Raw genomic sequence first — 16,957 nt, 5'->3', positions numbered from 1 at the left:
TATTGAATTAAAATGTCCAAATTTGTGTTTAGTTATCCAATGAGCTACAGCAGTGTTTACAGCACACGTCAAAAATGCACGAGTATTTGGCTTTGCTTCAAGATATGAAGCCTCCCTTAGACAACCAAGAGTCTCTGGATAACAGTCTAGAAGCTTTGAAGAATCAGCTTAAGCAGTTAGAGGTAAGAATTATCTGCTGCCTGTAATGGTTGGGAGTCAGCTGATGTTAGTTTGGGAAAGTAAGCAGAGCACTTTACATTTATGTTTTGGATATTAGTTGTATTTGTCACTAAATAGCTCTGGGATCTATCTATCTATCTATCTATCTATCTATCTATCTATCTACCTACCTACCTACCTATCTATCTATCTATCATCATCTGTCTATCTTTATTTTTTTGCAGACATTTGAATTGGGATTGGCTCCAATTGCTGGTATTTTAAAAAAGGATATGAAGTTGGCAGAAGAATTTTTAAAGTCTCTTCCCAGTGACTTCCCCAGAAACCATCGTGAGGAATTGAGTGTAAGCCTCCAAAGTTTACAGAATGCCTTCTCTTCCCTCAGTGACGTATCTTCAGAAAGAATGAAACACCTTGTTCTGGCGATTGACAGTGAAATGGTAGGCGTCAACACGTTTCACACTGAGATTGAAGTTTTGAAGAAAATGTGATTATTTAAAAATGTAATCATAAGACATAAGTATTTTATTTTTAGAGTGCTAAGCTCTTAAAACAGAATCACCATTTGTAGGAATTTGAATTTTAGAAACAGAAATGGATGCACAATTTTGTTTTCTAGTCAAAACTAGCCATTTCCCATGGAGAATTTCTGCACAAACTGAAGTCGTTCTCACACTGGATATCAGAGAAGAGCAAATTGGTGAAGGACATGGAGCCAGTGAATGTTCAAGATACTGAGCATGTAAAGAAAAGTTTGAAGTTTCTCAAGGCAGGTATCAAAATAGCTAAGACAAAGCACATTTAAAAACCTATGGATTTAATATAACAAATGTTTCGAAAAAATATGACTTTTCTAAAGCTATGAAGGATTATTTCTTTGTGTCTACAAGATGTTTGTTCATAGCTGACACACTATAAAATAAAGTCAACTTTATGGATGCCATTCTGATGCTATCCCAACTGCCTTATGAAACTCTTATAGATATGTTGAGATTTGTTTTTATGTTTTTATTTATATATATTATTCAAATCCCTAATAGTATAAATTAATCATATAAATTTATCATAGTGTAAGTAGTTTTTATGTATTAGTCCTTTAGTCCTTTTTGTCCTGCCTCACCATACCTTTAGGTTCTTAATTTGAATAGCATGCCTCATGAATGATGGGTAGGCCCCTGACTTGAGAGTTAGGAAACTGAAATGCTGACCCACTTAATTTATGTTTCAGATTCCCCATAGTCTTGTTTATGAGTGACCACAGTTGCATGGGTACTATAAATATTAGCAAGCAATATTTTAACGTTGATGTTTCCCTTCAGCGTGCCAAATGTATATCAGTTGGAACTTTACCTTTGGTCAGAGTTACATTTGAAGTGTGATATGGCAAGCAAGTTTAAAATATCCTTAGAGGGGTTATCCTATATAATAAAAGCCTAATATGCAAATTGTCCCCTTGACCGGGAGTTCGATCAGGGGATGGGGCCAGGCCGCTGGCGGCTGCAGGCAGCCAGGGGGGAAGGGAGGTACCTCTAGCTAGCAGCCACTAAGGATCCTACTGTGCACGAATTTCATGCCCTGGGCCTCTAGTCTTTTTATATAATACTAGAGGCCCAGTGCACGAGATTCGTGTACTGTGGGTGGGGGGTGGGGGTGGGGGAGGTCCCTCAGCCTGACCTGTGCCCTCTTGCAATCTGGGAGCCCTCAGGGGATGTCCAACTGATGGCTTAGGCCGGCTAGCTCGGCCTAAGCCATTGGTTAGACATCCTTAGCACTGCCACAGAGGCAGGAAGGACTCCCGCCACAACTGCTGCACTCGCCAGCTGTGAGCCCGGCTTCTGGGCTTCTGGCTGAGCAGTGCTCCCCCTGTGGGAGTGCACTGACTATCAGGGAACAGCTCCTGCATTGAGCATCTGCCACCTGGTGGTCAGTGCGCGTCATAGTGACCAGTCGTTCTGCCCATTCGGTCAGTTTGCATATTACTCTTTTATTATATAGATTAATTACCGCACTATTTAAATAATTTCATCATTACCATTTTTACTAGGTGATGAATAGATTTTTGACTAAATGAAAAATATTAATAAAACCTGATATAAGAAGCATATTTTAAAAATAAATATCACTGTAAATATAAGCTGTATATTACGGCTTACCTCCCTGTTGGTAACTTGTACTGCTTTGTTCACAGAACGTGTTAAAGGAGCTTGGACACACCAGAATGCAGCTGGACACTACTGCCTTTGATGTGCAGTTCTTCATTTCTGAATATGCTCAAGATCTGTCTCCCAGCCAGAGCAAACAGCTGCTGAGGCTCTTAAATACAACTCAGAGGTGTTTTCTTGATGTGCAGGAATCAGTAACTACCCAGGTGGAACATTTAGAGGCTCAGTTACAGCTAGAACAAGATCTTGATGATCAGAAGGTTTGCCTTTCTTTGTGGATTCTGTGTTTTCAGTTCTTCAGTGTGAAGCCTGTAATGTCGATACCAGGGATTGTGGCGTGATAGGAAAGATTTTTCTGGAAAGGCAATTAATGGACAGGGTATAATGTGGAGATTCTACCATATAGAATAATACTGCTTTCCATAATAATGTTAGAATTCATTGTTATAATACTCATGACTCCCTAAAACTATTGCTTCCAAGGGAGAGTCTTCACTTTTTTTCCTAGGAGTAGGATATACACATGCACTGGGAAATATCAAAGGATAGGTTGATGAACATAGGAATAAAGAAGGTTAAGGGTATCTTTGTCCCCTAGGAGGCAGTGTAGCACAGGAGTTGAGAGCAGGGCTCTGGAGCCAGACTGCCTCAGTTTACATCCCAGCGGCACCACTCACTCATTGTGGAGCTAGGGCAAGTCATTTATCCACAGGTTTCTCACTGGTAAATTGGAAATAGTAACAGTGCTTGCCTGGTCATACTGTGAACATTGATAAAATAATGAATATAAAACACTCAGCACCTTGCCCAGCATGTGGTAGGCGTCTAGTAAACATGATCTATGGCTGTAAGATGAATAAACTAGTGTGTGTGTGTGTGTGTGTGTGTGTGTGTGTGTGTGTAATCGGATAGTGAAAGATACAAGTAATTGACTTATGAAATAAATCTCTTATTTAATGAATTATATTAGAGTGCTGCACCCAATAGCAATTAATAATGAACAAAGAGGTGGGAATGGAATTAGACATAGTGAATAAGTAAAGCTACTGCATGCGATGTTCTTTTTATTATTTCTTGAAACACCAGGCATTGTCTCTAGCATGACAACCTATATGCACATGTCAAATATATTAACAGACACATCACGACTAACTTCTGTTTTGATATCCTTTTACAGAATTAATTGTGTGTCGCAGGTTTCAAGAGCTTAAGAAAATGGAATGTTTCTTCCTGTCGGTCAGAAGTTCCATCTCTTACACATGTGCATGGCCAGTATTCTGCTGAGCAGTTTCATCCAAACATGCTCTCTCTCCTTTTGTATGGGACAAGCTCTTCCTTTCTGTGTCACCTTGCTCAGTTGGTACCCCACTGCTACCATGTTTACAGCATACTCAGAAAGCTTCTTTTAGAGGAAACTTGCAAAATGTATTCTGATAAGGAGCTAGCACAATCGTGAGTGTATGATCCCCATTAAAGATGCTTTGTTTTTGCTCCGTTGTAGATCGTGGCAGAGCGCCAGCAGGAGTACAGAGAGAAACTCCAAGGAATATGTGATCTCCTTACTCAGACGGAAAACCGCCTGATTGGGCACCAGGAAGCCTTCGTGATTGGCGACGGCACAGTTGAGTTAAAGAAGTACCAGTCCAAGCAAGAGGCAGAATTTAGTGTGGCCTCAGTAGTTCTATGTTGATGTAGAGTTTGATTACTATTTGGAAAGTAGTTAGGATTTTGGGGGGAAAAAAGCAATCATTTTAGCTTTTCTGAGACAAGCCATACCTAGATGCCCCCACAGCCCTCCTGAGCTATAAACTTTATACTAAGAGTCACATTTCTAACTTCAAGCAAGCCAAATAATTTTCTTGACTGATTTTTTTTGGTGAAATATTGAGTGGAGGAGATAGAAAGGAGTTTTGATAGTGGAAATACCTTGTGTGATGAATTAGAACTCAGATCCATTTAGGGCAACCACTCACTTTCAAAATCAGGTGAAATAACCATCAGTTTGGGTTCTTTCACTTTCTTAGCTCTTTCTTATCCCTTTCATCTTTCTCTGCATTGTGTCCCTTTTCATTGAAAGGACAAGCAATAATGACAGATAAAGGTATCTTTATTTTGATGTCTGAAGAAATAACATTCTCATTGTAACTAGCTAGCTCTTGGTCTAAATCCCAGACCCTACACATTGTTAGCTTTATAATTTAACCTTTTGAGCCTCAGTTTCTTCATTGGTCACAGTTCCATTGCTATGTTATGGTAAAAGTTAAATGAATATTGTGTTACATGACCAGCACAGTTAATATCACAGTGTTGTAGTTCAATAAGTACCTCTTTCAATTCAAATACTCAGAATTTGAGGTGTCTTGAAAGTATGGAAAGATAATATGAAAACTCAAACACAGTGCAATATAGATAATTAAAGTGCCAAATAGAGGAGGAAGAGAAGAGGAGAAAATACATAGAGAAATCTGGATGTAGGAAAGCTGTTTAGAAGAGATTATTTTTGTATAGAAATTATTTTAGGGCCTGGCTGGCATGGCTCAGTGGTTGAGCATCAACTTATAAACCAGAAGGTCATGGTTTGATTCCCGATCAGGGCACATGCCCAGGTTGTGGGCTTGATCCCCAGTGTGGAGCGTGCAGGAGGCAGCTCTCCCTCTTCTTTCCTCTCTGAAATCAATAAAAATATATATATTTTTAAAAAAGAAATTATTTTAGGAACAACTTAGCTCATAACTTAGAGAACTATCCACTTTTGCCCTGAGCAGTAGATGTATATTTTTTTTAAAAGTGTTTAGAAACAGAATAAATAATATGGTCATGTATTTAAAAGCTTTTATAAATACACTCACATAACATAAAAAAAATCTGATATATTCAAAATTATATAGTTTACATATTGAATACTTTATTATTCAGTGTTTTCCAAACTACATCTCTTTGTTAAACATGAAAATCTCATATATTTCTTTAATGCTGTTTGAGATTTCAATTTATCTATAATAATAAAAGCATAATATGCTAATTAGACCAGACATCCTTCCAGACGACCTTCCAGACAGAGCCGGGACTGTGAAGGAAGCCCGGGTCCTGGGTGCCTGCCGGTGGTCGGAAGGAAGCGCCGGGTCCCAGGTGCCAGAGGGAAGCCAGTGCCGACAGCCAGGGGAAGGAAGGCCTACTCTTGCACGAATTTCGTGCATTGGGCCTCTAGTATTAAATGTTGCAATTGAAGTAAACCAACTCAGTGAACATACTGAGTATGCTCTTTCAGTCTATGGGTGCTAGACTCTCCTTCTTTGCACAAACCCTCTTTTAGAATTACAACATTGGAAACGTTAAATAGGTAGCAATCTCCTAAGATGTTTTTTCCCCTTTTGTGTTATAAGGAATTACAGAAAGATATGCAAGGAAGTGCACAGGCATTGGCAGAAATAGTGAAAAACACAGAGAACTTCCTGAAAGAGAATGGTGAAAAGCTGTCACGGGAAGATCAGGCTTTGATTGAAGAGAAACTTAAGGAAGCTAAGATAAAGTGTGAACAACTCAATTTAAAGGCGGAGCAGTCGAAAAAGGAGCTGGAGAAAGCTGTGACGACAGCAATCAAGGAAGAGACGGAAAAGGTCCTTATTCAAGCATGCGGTGCACTGTGGCTTTGCTGAAAGAGATTAGGGTCATAGCTTCTTGATTCATTAAGTGAGGTCAGGCAGTGCTAAGCAACGACTGGCACCCAGGACTAGAATTCTGGGTTTCCACGGTTGTCATTGACCAAATTACTACAAAAAGTTTGAAGAGCTGGCTTTGCTTACCTTTTCTACAAAGTTTAAGTGGGATTCTGAGACTTTCTACTTGTGAAGTATGTGAGGACTCATTCATTGCTAAAGTTAAAATTTTGGAATGTGTTTTTAAGAATAGTGGAAACTTTCAGAGTAACTTCCTATTCCTCTAAGGTTTACTATCAGTGTGTTCAGTTTTCAGTTGTTTAGTATGCCCACTCTAATTTTAAATGATCTAAATATTTACTTTTGGGGATGTCTTAAAACTGACACCTGGGCCCGTATTCAGAATACCCATTGTCAACGCCATTCTCCCCCCAGGTTGCAGCTGTGAAGCAGCTGGAAGAGAGCAAAACCAAAATAGAAAACCTTTTGGACTGGTTGTCACATGTTGACAAAGACTCAGAAAGGGCGGGGATAAAACAGAAAGAGGTGATTGAACAGAACGGGACTCATTTCCAAGAAGGTGACAACAAGTCGGAGATGGGAGAAGAGGATGAAGTTAATGGTAACCTGTTGGAAACTGATGTGGATGGGCCAGTTGCAACCACTGAGGAGAATCTGAACCAGCAATACCAGAAAGTTAAGGTGTGTTGTCTTCAACATAATGATGTAAAATCCTATTGTCGGGTCGATAAAAGGCCTATAAAAGGTAGGAACAGCTTGGCACCTGTGACATGTATGGGTGGTTGTCTCCATTTTCCACATACAGGAAACAGGCCCAGCGGAACTAGTAGCTGCAGTATTCTTTTTTTTATCATGTGTTCCTCTAAGTTCTTCTCAGAATCTACATTGTTCTTGCTTAACTATTGTCATAGTGTTTATAACTTTAAAATTACAAATTTTGTATTCTGTTGAACTGTCCTTTTAGGATCATGTCATAGGTAAGTATTACACCTATTTGCTAGGTAATTAGGTAAAGACATTAGCAGTCTCTTTAAGGTGTTGTGAGGAAGCTGTGAGTAAAATGAGATCTGACTGCAGGTGCTTGTTTGAGAATTGGAAGACGAATCTGTTACATTTTCCCGAAGCTTCTCAATAGCAGTCCGTGTCCTATGTGATTATATGAGTACTTTCAAGGAGATTGGAAATCTTAACAAATAAGATTAGAGTACTTGAAATGTAGCATTTTCTATTCTGAAATTTACCAGTAAAAGGCAAATACTGTGCATTTTGAAATGGTTAACAAGAAGCAAGTTGTCTGTAGATCATCGAAATTTGTAGGTCCTAAGGCAACGGAGAGCTCCCACAACCCCAGAGTAACCCCTTCCCTGCTTTAAAGTCACGGTGTCTCTGTTTCCCCATAGGCCCAACACGAGAAGATCATCTCTCAGCAGCAAGCCGTCCTCCTGGCCACTCAGTCAGCGCAAGCCTTGCTGGAGAAGCAGGGTCACTATCTCTCTCCCGAGGACAAAGAGAAACTGCAGAAGAACATGAAGGAACTGAAAGCGCACTACGAAACTGCACTGGCCGAGTCGGAGAAGAAAATGAAGTTAACACATTCTCTGCAGGAGGAATTGGAGAAGTTCGACACGGATTACGGAGAGTTCGAGCACTGGCTGCAGCAGGCGGAGCAAGAGCTGGAAAACCTGCAGGCGGGGGCAGATGACTTCAGTGGTTTAATGACCAAACTGAAGAGGCAGAAGAGCTTCTCAGAAGATGTTATTTCTCATAAAGGCGACTTGAGGTACATTACAATTTCTGGAAACAGGGTGCTGGAAGCAGCCAGGTCTTGCAGCAAAAGAGATGGCGGTGGCCAGGCTGACCAGCATAATACTGACACTTCTGCTGCTCACAGAGAAGTCCAGAACAAATTGGATCGTGCCACGGATCGGTTCAGGTCTCTCTACTCGAAGGTAAGCTTATTTTTTAAGGGGAGGTTCAATCTGTGATTATAGTTTTTACTCTATTCTCTCAGCTTTTGTTTTAGAATTAGAAGTGAGAAACCTAAACAACTGAAGCAGGGAAAATAAGGTATTTTTATCTTATTCAGTCTTATTCATCTTCTTTACTTAAGAAAAGTGTGTTTCAAGATTAGGAGTCTAAAGTAGTAATAGTAGTTATTATTATTATTACTTTAGTTTTGAATGATTTCTAGGCAGCACTAACTCTTAAAAATCAGTAATACTCGGTTCTACCACCAGGTGGCGTGCATGTTTTGTCTCCAGGCAAACAGTGGCTTGCTAATTTTCACAGCCTCTCAAACTTGAGAACTAAAGTTTCATCTCAGATAATTCCCTTCACAAATACTGCAAGTGTTTGTTTTACAGATGTATTTGATGAGTGCATTATTTTAATACTTAATAACTCACAGACTCCTTCAGCTTCTCTTATTCCCTTGGACAAAACACAAAACTAAGAAAACATTTCCCTGTTTACTATATAAGCTGAACAGACTGGCCAAGTTGCACAAGTGATTTGAAGAGCATCATTTACTCTTGGTCTTGGCTTTATTCTGATGTAGATTGTTTGCCCTTCTTGTATTAATTAATTAATCTAGTGCAACGTATAGAGGCGATTCATAAGGACCTTGAAAACCCTTCTATCACATACATATCTAGACACCTGATGTATAAAACTCACTGGGAATGTGCTCTGGTAAATCTGTTGCCTCTGACGATTGATATCCAAACCTATCACTTTGGGTCAAGACTCAGCCCTTGAAAACATGTCTTCAAATGGGTATAAATTTAGGACTATCTCCTCATTTTTATGGTACTTCTTGACTTTGTTAGAGGATGCTTCTTCATACAGAGGAGAAAAATTTTAGCCCTACAGTTTCAACTCACATTGGTTGAAGTCTGGTGCTTTCTAAGTTATAGCACTCATTGGTGCTAAGGTTATTTAACACAAACAAAAATGGTAGATTTTAATTCTCCATCCTTTTTCTCTTTTGATATTTTTAGTGCAGTGTCCTTGGGAATAATCTTAAAGACCTGGTGGATAAATATCAACACTACGAAGATGCTTCATCTGGACTTCTTTCTGAGCTCCAGGCCTTCGAGGTCACAGCCAGCAAACACTTGTCTGAACCCATTGCTGTGGACCCTAAAAATCTGCAAAGGCAGTTAGAAGAGACCAAGGTAAAGAGAGAGAGAGAGAGAGGACGGGGACCCAGCCCTTCATTAGTCTTACTGAAAACCTTTCACTTCCCCACAGTTTGGTGATAGTTTTACCTGAAAATGGAACAAAAGATGAGAAAAGTGTATTTCTCCCTCTAGAGAGGGTTATAACTTTAGTTATTAGTAGTCTATTTATTTTCTAACTAGAGGCCTGGTGCACAAAATTTGTGCACAGGTAGGGTCCCTTGGCCTGGCTGGTGATCAGGGCTGATCGGGGCCTTCCGGCTGCCAGCCAGGGCCTTCCCTTCTAACTTCCAGCCAGGGCTCTCCTTCCCTGGCTTTCAGCTGCTGGCGGGGGCCCCCCTTCCCTGGCTGCTGGCCCAGGCCTTCCTTCGCTCTGTGCTGCCCCCTGGTGGTCAGCGCATGTCATAGCTAGTGATCGAACTCCCAGTCGAACTCCTGTGGGAACAATTTGCATATTAGCCTTTTATATATATATATACATATATATATAGATGAGATTATTTTTCTACTGCTGTTTAACTGGGTTGACATTGCTGTTATGGCTGATTATCTGCATCCCACCACTCCTTCCCCTCCCTCCTCCACAAACAAAAACCGGTATCGTCTGGGCCACTTTATATGTATTTATTTCGTTTATTGCTTTTCTCCACCTGTAGAATTAAACTCCATGAGAGCAGGTGTTTTTGTTTATTTTGTTCATTGCTATATCCCCAGCACCTAGAAGCACTTAGAACAGGATCTGGCCCATCATAGGTACTAGATCAGTGGCTCTTAACCTTGGCTGCACATTAGAATCACCTGGGAATCTTTTTAAAATCCTGATTTCTGGGCCTCATCCTCCAGAAATTGTTTCTTTGTTACTAATGTTGTGGCCGCACCCCATAACAAAGAAACAGAATTTCTGGAGGATGAGGCCCAGAAATCAGGATTTAAAAAAGATTCCCAGGTGATTCTAATGTGCAGCCAAGGTTGAGAACCACTGTACTAGATAAATATTTGTTTAAGAATGGACAGGTAGAAAGGAGAAGGAATGTTACTGCCAATGTGGGCTCTGAGGATCAGGATTGTGATCCTATTGAATATTCCCATGATTCATAGAGATAAAACTTAAGTTATTACCTAGAACAATTTTCAAAAAAACCTACTTGCTCTTTAAAAAATTACGGGTTGCCCTAACCAGTTTGGCTCAGTGGAGAGAGTGTCGGCCTACGGACTGGAAGGTCCCAGGTTCGATTCTGGTCAAGGGCATGTACCTTGGTTGTGAGCACATCCCCAGTAGGGGGTGTGCAGGAGGCAGCTGATCGATGTTTCTCTCTCATCGATGTTTCTAACTCTCTATCCCTCTCCCTTCCTCTCTGTAAAAAGTCAATAAAATATATTTTAAAAAATGCAGGCTTGATGTGGGACTTGCATACCAACAGTGGCAAGGAGAGTCTCTGCTTCTTCAACTTAAAGCATATTTTTACATCCTAATGTAAGGGGAAATCATTATTTTTAATTTATTTTTTATTGAATTTATTGGGATGACATTGGTTAATAAAATTATATAGGTTTTAGGTATATAATTCTACAATACCTCATCTGTATATTATATTGTGTGATTACCATTCCAAGTCAAGTCTCCTTCCATCACCATTTATCCCTCCCCTTTACCTTCTAAGACAGTGATGGTGAACCTATGACACGCCTGTCAGAGGTGACACGCGAACTCATATTTTTGGTTGATTTTTCTTTGTTAAATGGCATTTAAATACATAAAATAAATATCAAAAATATAAGTCTTTGTTTTACTATGGTTGCAAATGTCAAAAAATTTCTATATGTGACACGGCACCAGAGTTAAGTTAGGGTTTTTCAAAATGCTGACACGCCAAGCTCAAAAGGTTCGCTATCACTGTTCTAAGAGGAGATAATTTTTGAAGTATCTTATTCTTATTCCAAATGATCAATTAGTTTGAGTTTGAAAGTTTAATTTCATAAATCTATTCTGTGATTACTTTTAGTAGGTGAGCAGCAGTATTACTGGCACTGGAGCTGGAAAGTAAACACTATATTGCCAGTTCAACAACTGCCTTTCAGATTTTAGTTGCATCTGTTAGTTATAGAATTAACTAGGAAAACAGGTAGCCTACCGAGTGAGCTTAACATTAGGTGTTGCCTGAGACTGGTGACTTCTGGCCAGAAGAAAGCTAAGTCATCCCCTTGGATGAAATGTGGTAGATGAAGTAAGACCAAGGCAGAAAGAAGAGGGAGGGAAGTATGGGATGAGAGGAGGGAGGAGACACGTGGGAGGTAAGGAGGATGGTGGCCCTGCTTTTTTCCTGGGCTGGAGAGTTTACCTGTTCTACATTAGGCACCAGGGAGATGTCTCGGATAGTTCAGCTTCCCTACGTTGATGCAGCCTCCTAGTGGTTGCCTCATTCTTTTGGGTGTGCCTTTTTAACATTGTGTGTGTGTGTGTGTGTGTGTGTGTGTGTGTGTTTGTTTTGTTTTTTAAATATGGTGGCGAATTATTTTTTTTTAATCCTCACCCTGGGATCTGCTTACAGATTTTAGAGAGAGGGAAAAGCAGAAAAAGAGGGGGAGAGAGAGAGAGAGAGAGAGAGAGAGAGAGAGAGAGAGAGGAGAGAGATGAGAGGGAAACATCTATCAGTTGCCTTGAGTACACACCCAAACCAGGGATCAACCCTGCGACCTAGGTATGTTCCGTGACTGGAAATTGAACGGTGTATGGGAGGATGCTCCAACCAATGGAGCCACACCAGCTGGGGCTTTACTTTTTTCTGTTTTGTTTTGTTTACTCTCTCTCTTTCCCACAAGCACAGGAACAGATGTGTCTTAATTAGGTTTCTGATTCTCACTTGATAACTTGTCTAAGGACAGTGTATGTGGGAGGGTTGGAGGAGATGCTATTGCATAGAGGCTATTATTTTGGTAGGCAATGCCAGTAGCTTAAGATAATTGTTAATACTGCCTACATTTAATCATATAGCTAAGTATTTTTAGTATAGGAAAGTATAGAAAACAACAACAACACAGTTTAAGTTGTATCTGTATTAGGAAGAAGATTATATCCAGTGTAAAAGTAATTTTTTTTTTATGTAACTAGAGGAAAAAAAAGAAAAGGAAAGGAAACCCAAAAGAATGTATGGCTATTTTAATCAAGCAGAATTGTGAATTAATTCTAAAACAGAAGAAAACTTACTTGACATGTACTGTGGAAGATGATTCCTCTAGTTCTAAGGCAGCTGAGGAAGTGTAAGAAGGAAAGCAGCATCTCAGAGGGGAATGAATTCTAATTAAGCCACAGCATCGTTTTAAAAATTAAATGTGTGATTAAAGTTGTTCCTGGCACCTGTAGATGTTTTCCTCACAGATGATCTCAGCCTGCAGAGAGGATAATTTTTATGAGAATGAGGCAGTCTCTATTTCTTTCAGTTCTATTAACAACATTGAAAAGTTATTTTTCTTTAACTATAATATAAACACGTAAGACTACTACAAAAAATCAGCCTTTTCTGTGTTTATAATTCTAACTTATATTTAATTGTATAATAAATGTAAATTGAGGAAACCCAGTTGGCTCATTTGAAACATTTCTGTCCAATAGCATGTTGTTATCAGCATTATTATTCAAAGAACTGTTTGCTGTGTTGTCAACAATCTGATATCACTGGGCTATAATGACGTTCCTCAAGTTGTGCTTCTAGGGAAATCCGCAAACACTACAGAATTTTTGCCCGACACGAAGCACAGAAAGACAGGATTCCGGGACCACTCTGGAGGCCTGGGTCTGGGGCCAGGCGTGGAGCTCGGTCATGTTGACTGACAGTGACCACCTTCCAACCTTTTTCTGATCTCTGGGATGGCCGTAAGTCAGGAAGCTTTTATGAGTTGGGCAAGTACCCAGGTTCATCTTTTTCTGGCCCAGGCTGGAGACCAAGGTCATGACCTTGCAGTATTCTCTGTCCCAGATACTTCTTTCATGCTTTAACTCATTGAAACCCATTAAAGACAATATATGGCACTTTAATTTGAAGTCCCCCCCCCCCCCCAACGTAATATTATCAACCATTATTGTAGCTCAATTAAAACCTGATATCATGTTAGGAATGAAAAACTATTGACTCTCTTGGACATAAATAGGAGAGAAAAGGCATGACATGTTTTGAAGAGAAGAGGTAAAGGAGGGATGCTTCTTTTGTCAGTCATTTCTAAGCTTTAAGCTGGTAGCAGGGCCATCCTTGGTCCTGGATGATTTTATAAAACCATGACAGCTTTTACATGCGTTTGCTTTCTGGTAGACATATATATGCTAGGCCCATTATTGGGTTTTGTGAAGACACAAAGGTATTAAAACCCTACCTCTGCCCATCAGGGAACTCACATTCTTAAAAAATAATTTTTTTAGACTTCAGTCTGGTTATAGGTGAAGTCCCTTGAGGAATTTCTTATATAATCCTTTCTGTAACTAAACTTGTGGGAGAATTTCATAAACAGGTTCACTCTGCTACTGGCTCTTTGGCCTCTGGGAACATCTGTAGGATCTGGTGTTCAGTTCACAGGTCTCTGGTTGGTCCCAGTTTGGTTGTCCTTCTGGGGTACATACAACTGCCTGTATAGCATCACAATTTCTTGGATATGAAAATAAATCGAGGACATGGTTGCTATTGGCTTTAGGCATTTTTTGTTGTTGATGAAAGCTGAAATAGAGGAGGATCTTTTAAAGTCTTACACCTGATATCTTTGTTTATTTACTTATTCACTCACTCATTTATTCCAGAAACTTTTTTTCTAAATATCCCTGTATTATTTCTTAATTTTTAAATTTATTTTTCTATTAGTTGACAAACAATATTATGTGAGTTTTGGGTGTACAACATAGTAATTAGACACTTATATAACTCACGAAATGATCACCCTAAGTCTAGTACCCATTTGACACCATACATAGTTATTACAATACTAGAGGCCTAGTGCACAAATTCATGCATGGATGGGGTCCCTCAAGGTGGCCTGCAGGGATTGGGCCGAAACCCGCTGTCCAATGCCGCCTGCTGCTCCTACTTATCCTGCTGCTCCCACTCATCCTGGCCCCACTGTGCCTGCCATGGGCTCATGCTCAATTAGTTCCAATTAGGAGAGGCTCACACCGCCGCAGCAGCACTCACCAGCCGTGAGCCCTGCATCTGGCACCCTCCTGAGGGGAGTGGCCTGTGGAATTGGGACAAAACTGGCTCTCCAACATCTCCTGAGGGGTCCCGGATTGCGAGAGGATTCTGGCCAGGCCGAGGGACCCCACCAGTGCATGATCGGGTTCGGGGAGGGACTGCGGGAGGGCTCTAGGGCATGTCTGGCTCATTTTGCTCAGTCCTGATCGGCCAGACACCAGCAAGCTAATCTACTAGTCGGAGCATCTGCCCTCTGATGGTCAGTGCACATCATAGCGACTGGTCGACCGGTCAACTGTCTGCCCCTGGTGGTCAGTGCACGTCATAATGACTGGTCGATCTGTTGACTGTATGCCCCCTGGTGGTCAGTGCACATCATAGGGGCCGGTTGAGCGGCCTTAGCATACTATTAGCATATTATGATTTGATTGATTGAACAGTCTACAAGTCACTGGATGAACAGACACTTAGCATATTAGGCTTTTATTATATAGTACTAGAAGCCCGATGCATGGAATTCGTGTAAGGGTCTTGGCCCTCACAGCCCCGGCTGCCTTGGCTGCCTCAGCCCTCACAGCCCCAGCTGCCTTGGCCCTCAAATCCCCAGCTTTGTCTAGAAGGTTGTCCAGATGATTGTCTGAAAGGGTCATCCAGACGGTCATCTGGAAGGTTGTCTGGTCATTCTGTTCAATCTAATTAGCATATTAGCTCTTCATTATATAGGATTATTGACTATATTTCCTATGCTGTACTTTACATCTCCATGACACTTCTATAACTACCAATTTGTATTTCTAAATCCCTTCCCCTTTTCCACCCATTCTCCCAACCCTACCTCCCATCTGGCAGCCATCAGTTTATTCTCTATATCTGTTAGTCTGGTTCTGTTTTGTTTGTTCATTTATTTTAGTTTTTATATTTCACATATAAGTGAAACCATATGGTATTTGTCTTTCTCTGATTTATTTACTTAGCATAATACCCATTAGGTACATCCATGCTGTCACAAATGGCAAGATTTCATGCTTTTTTTATGGCTGAGCCATATTCCTTTGTATACATGTACCACATCTTTACTCACTCATTTGTTAACAAATACTTAAGTTGTTTCCATATCTTGGCTATCTATATATATAAAAGCCTAAGCGACCATTACAACTGAATGACCAAATGATTGGACGGTAGCTGTGATGCGCACTGATCATCAGGGGCAGATGCTCAATGCAGGAGTTGTCCCCTGGTGGTCAGTGTGCTCCCACAGCTAACCTCCCGCGGCCAGCCAACCTCCTGTGGTCCCTCCTCCTGGCTGGCCGGCCCCGATTGACCCCAATGGGGACTGGACAAGACAGCCCATCGCCAGCCAGGCCGAGGGAATCCACGTGTGCATGAATTCATGCACCGGGCCTCGAGTTGTAAATAATGCTGCAGTGAACATAGGGGTGTAGATATCTTTTTGAATTAGTGTTTTGTATTTCTTCATATTCTAGAAGCTTTTATCAAGGCCTACTATATGCCAAGCACTGGTCTAGGCAGTGATAATGGAAATCTGAATAGGAAAAAATGCCTAATTCTTGAGGACGTTATATAGTTTGATAGAAGAGACAAATAAATACATTTATGGGAGCTCCTGGGTGGAGTACTTACAACTAGGGTTGGGGAGAGTTAGGGAAGGCTTCCCAGAGCTAGGATGAGCTCTAGGATGAGCAAATAGCTAAGAAATAGCTGTGTTGTTGAACATTTCTGGAACAGAAAGTAGAGAATGATGACATTGAAGATAGAATTAAGGAATAGCTTTCACTGGACCTTTAATAGCATGCTCAAGTTTTTGCCTTTTATTGTGAGTGCAATAGGGAGCTACTGTAAGATTTTAAAGAGGGGAGTGATATACATAGATATGTATTTTCCACAAAACACATTGGGGGTCTATAGCAGGGAAGACATTGAATGCTTTTTCCAATTAAGCAAGAGATTATCCTTCAGTGATCCAGAAATACAAAGCAAAAGTCTGATTTTATAAAAGAAGATACATAGCAGGTAAAATTGTTAGGTCATGATGGTTGATTTGCATGTGGAAAGGAGGATTGAGTTGAGGAGGACCCTCAGATTTACTACTTGGGTAATAAGATGCAAACCCAGGAGGAAGTACAGGTGTAGAGAATGAGATGATGGGTTCAGATTTAGCCTTTTGAATTTGAGGTGACTGTTTATACCCAGATGGAAACATTCAAAAGGCTGTTGGAAACCTGGGCCCGTGGCCAGGGATGAGTTCATCTACAGTCGGACATATGGGAATTAGAATTCGAAATCCAAATGTGAGACTAGAAGAGGAGCTTGAATACCTCAAGTGAAGTCAAAGCCAAGCATGGGGCCGTGTGGCCAGGCAGCCCATTTAGACAGAGGTGTTAGGAAGACAGGACCAGACTTCTGGCAGACTTACCTATGGTTTCCATCTCTATCTCTTCTCTCCTCAGTCTTGCTGTTGTTGACATGCATCTGCTCACTCAGCGAACTCCAGGGACCTCTATTCAACAAATTAAAGGTTACATTATCCTTTTGAAGCAGTTGACAGTTAACTGTTTCCACCTTCT

The 16,957-nt window shown here is 40.7% G+C and overlaps 1 protein-coding gene across 1 annotated transcript in view; it reads left to right on the top strand.

Moving 5' to 3' along the window:
• The window catches only part of DST (dystonin), a gene marked incomplete at its 5' end in the record, with an annotated part of 425,995 nt that overhangs the window by 292,915 nt on the left and 116,123 nt on the right, over positions 1-16,957 (top strand). Inside the window, 9 exons of the mRNA XM_081094138.1 lie at positions 33-182; positions 405-620; positions 800-949; positions 2,369-2,602; positions 3,844-3,996; positions 5,726-5,959; positions 6,434-6,700; positions 7,420-7,968; positions 9,019-9,195. Of these exons, the coding sequence (XP_080950264.1) occupies positions 33-182; positions 405-620; positions 800-949; positions 2,369-2,602; positions 3,844-3,996; positions 5,726-5,959; positions 6,434-6,700; positions 7,420-7,968; positions 9,019-9,195 (2,130 nt within the window). The remainder of the gene's footprint in view (positions 1-32; positions 183-404; positions 621-799; positions 950-2,368; positions 2,603-3,843; positions 3,997-5,725; positions 5,960-6,433; positions 6,701-7,419; positions 7,969-9,018; positions 9,196-16,957) is intronic.

This window comes from Myotis nattereri (assembly GCF_964212035.1).
Source record: "Myotis nattereri genome assembly, chromosome: 6".
Taxonomy (NCBI): domain Eukaryota; kingdom Metazoa; phylum Chordata; class Mammalia; order Chiroptera; family Vespertilionidae; genus Myotis; species Myotis nattereri.
The sequence above is the reverse complement of the archived record's forward strand: the minus strand, read 5'-3'. Positions and strand labels throughout refer to the sequence as shown.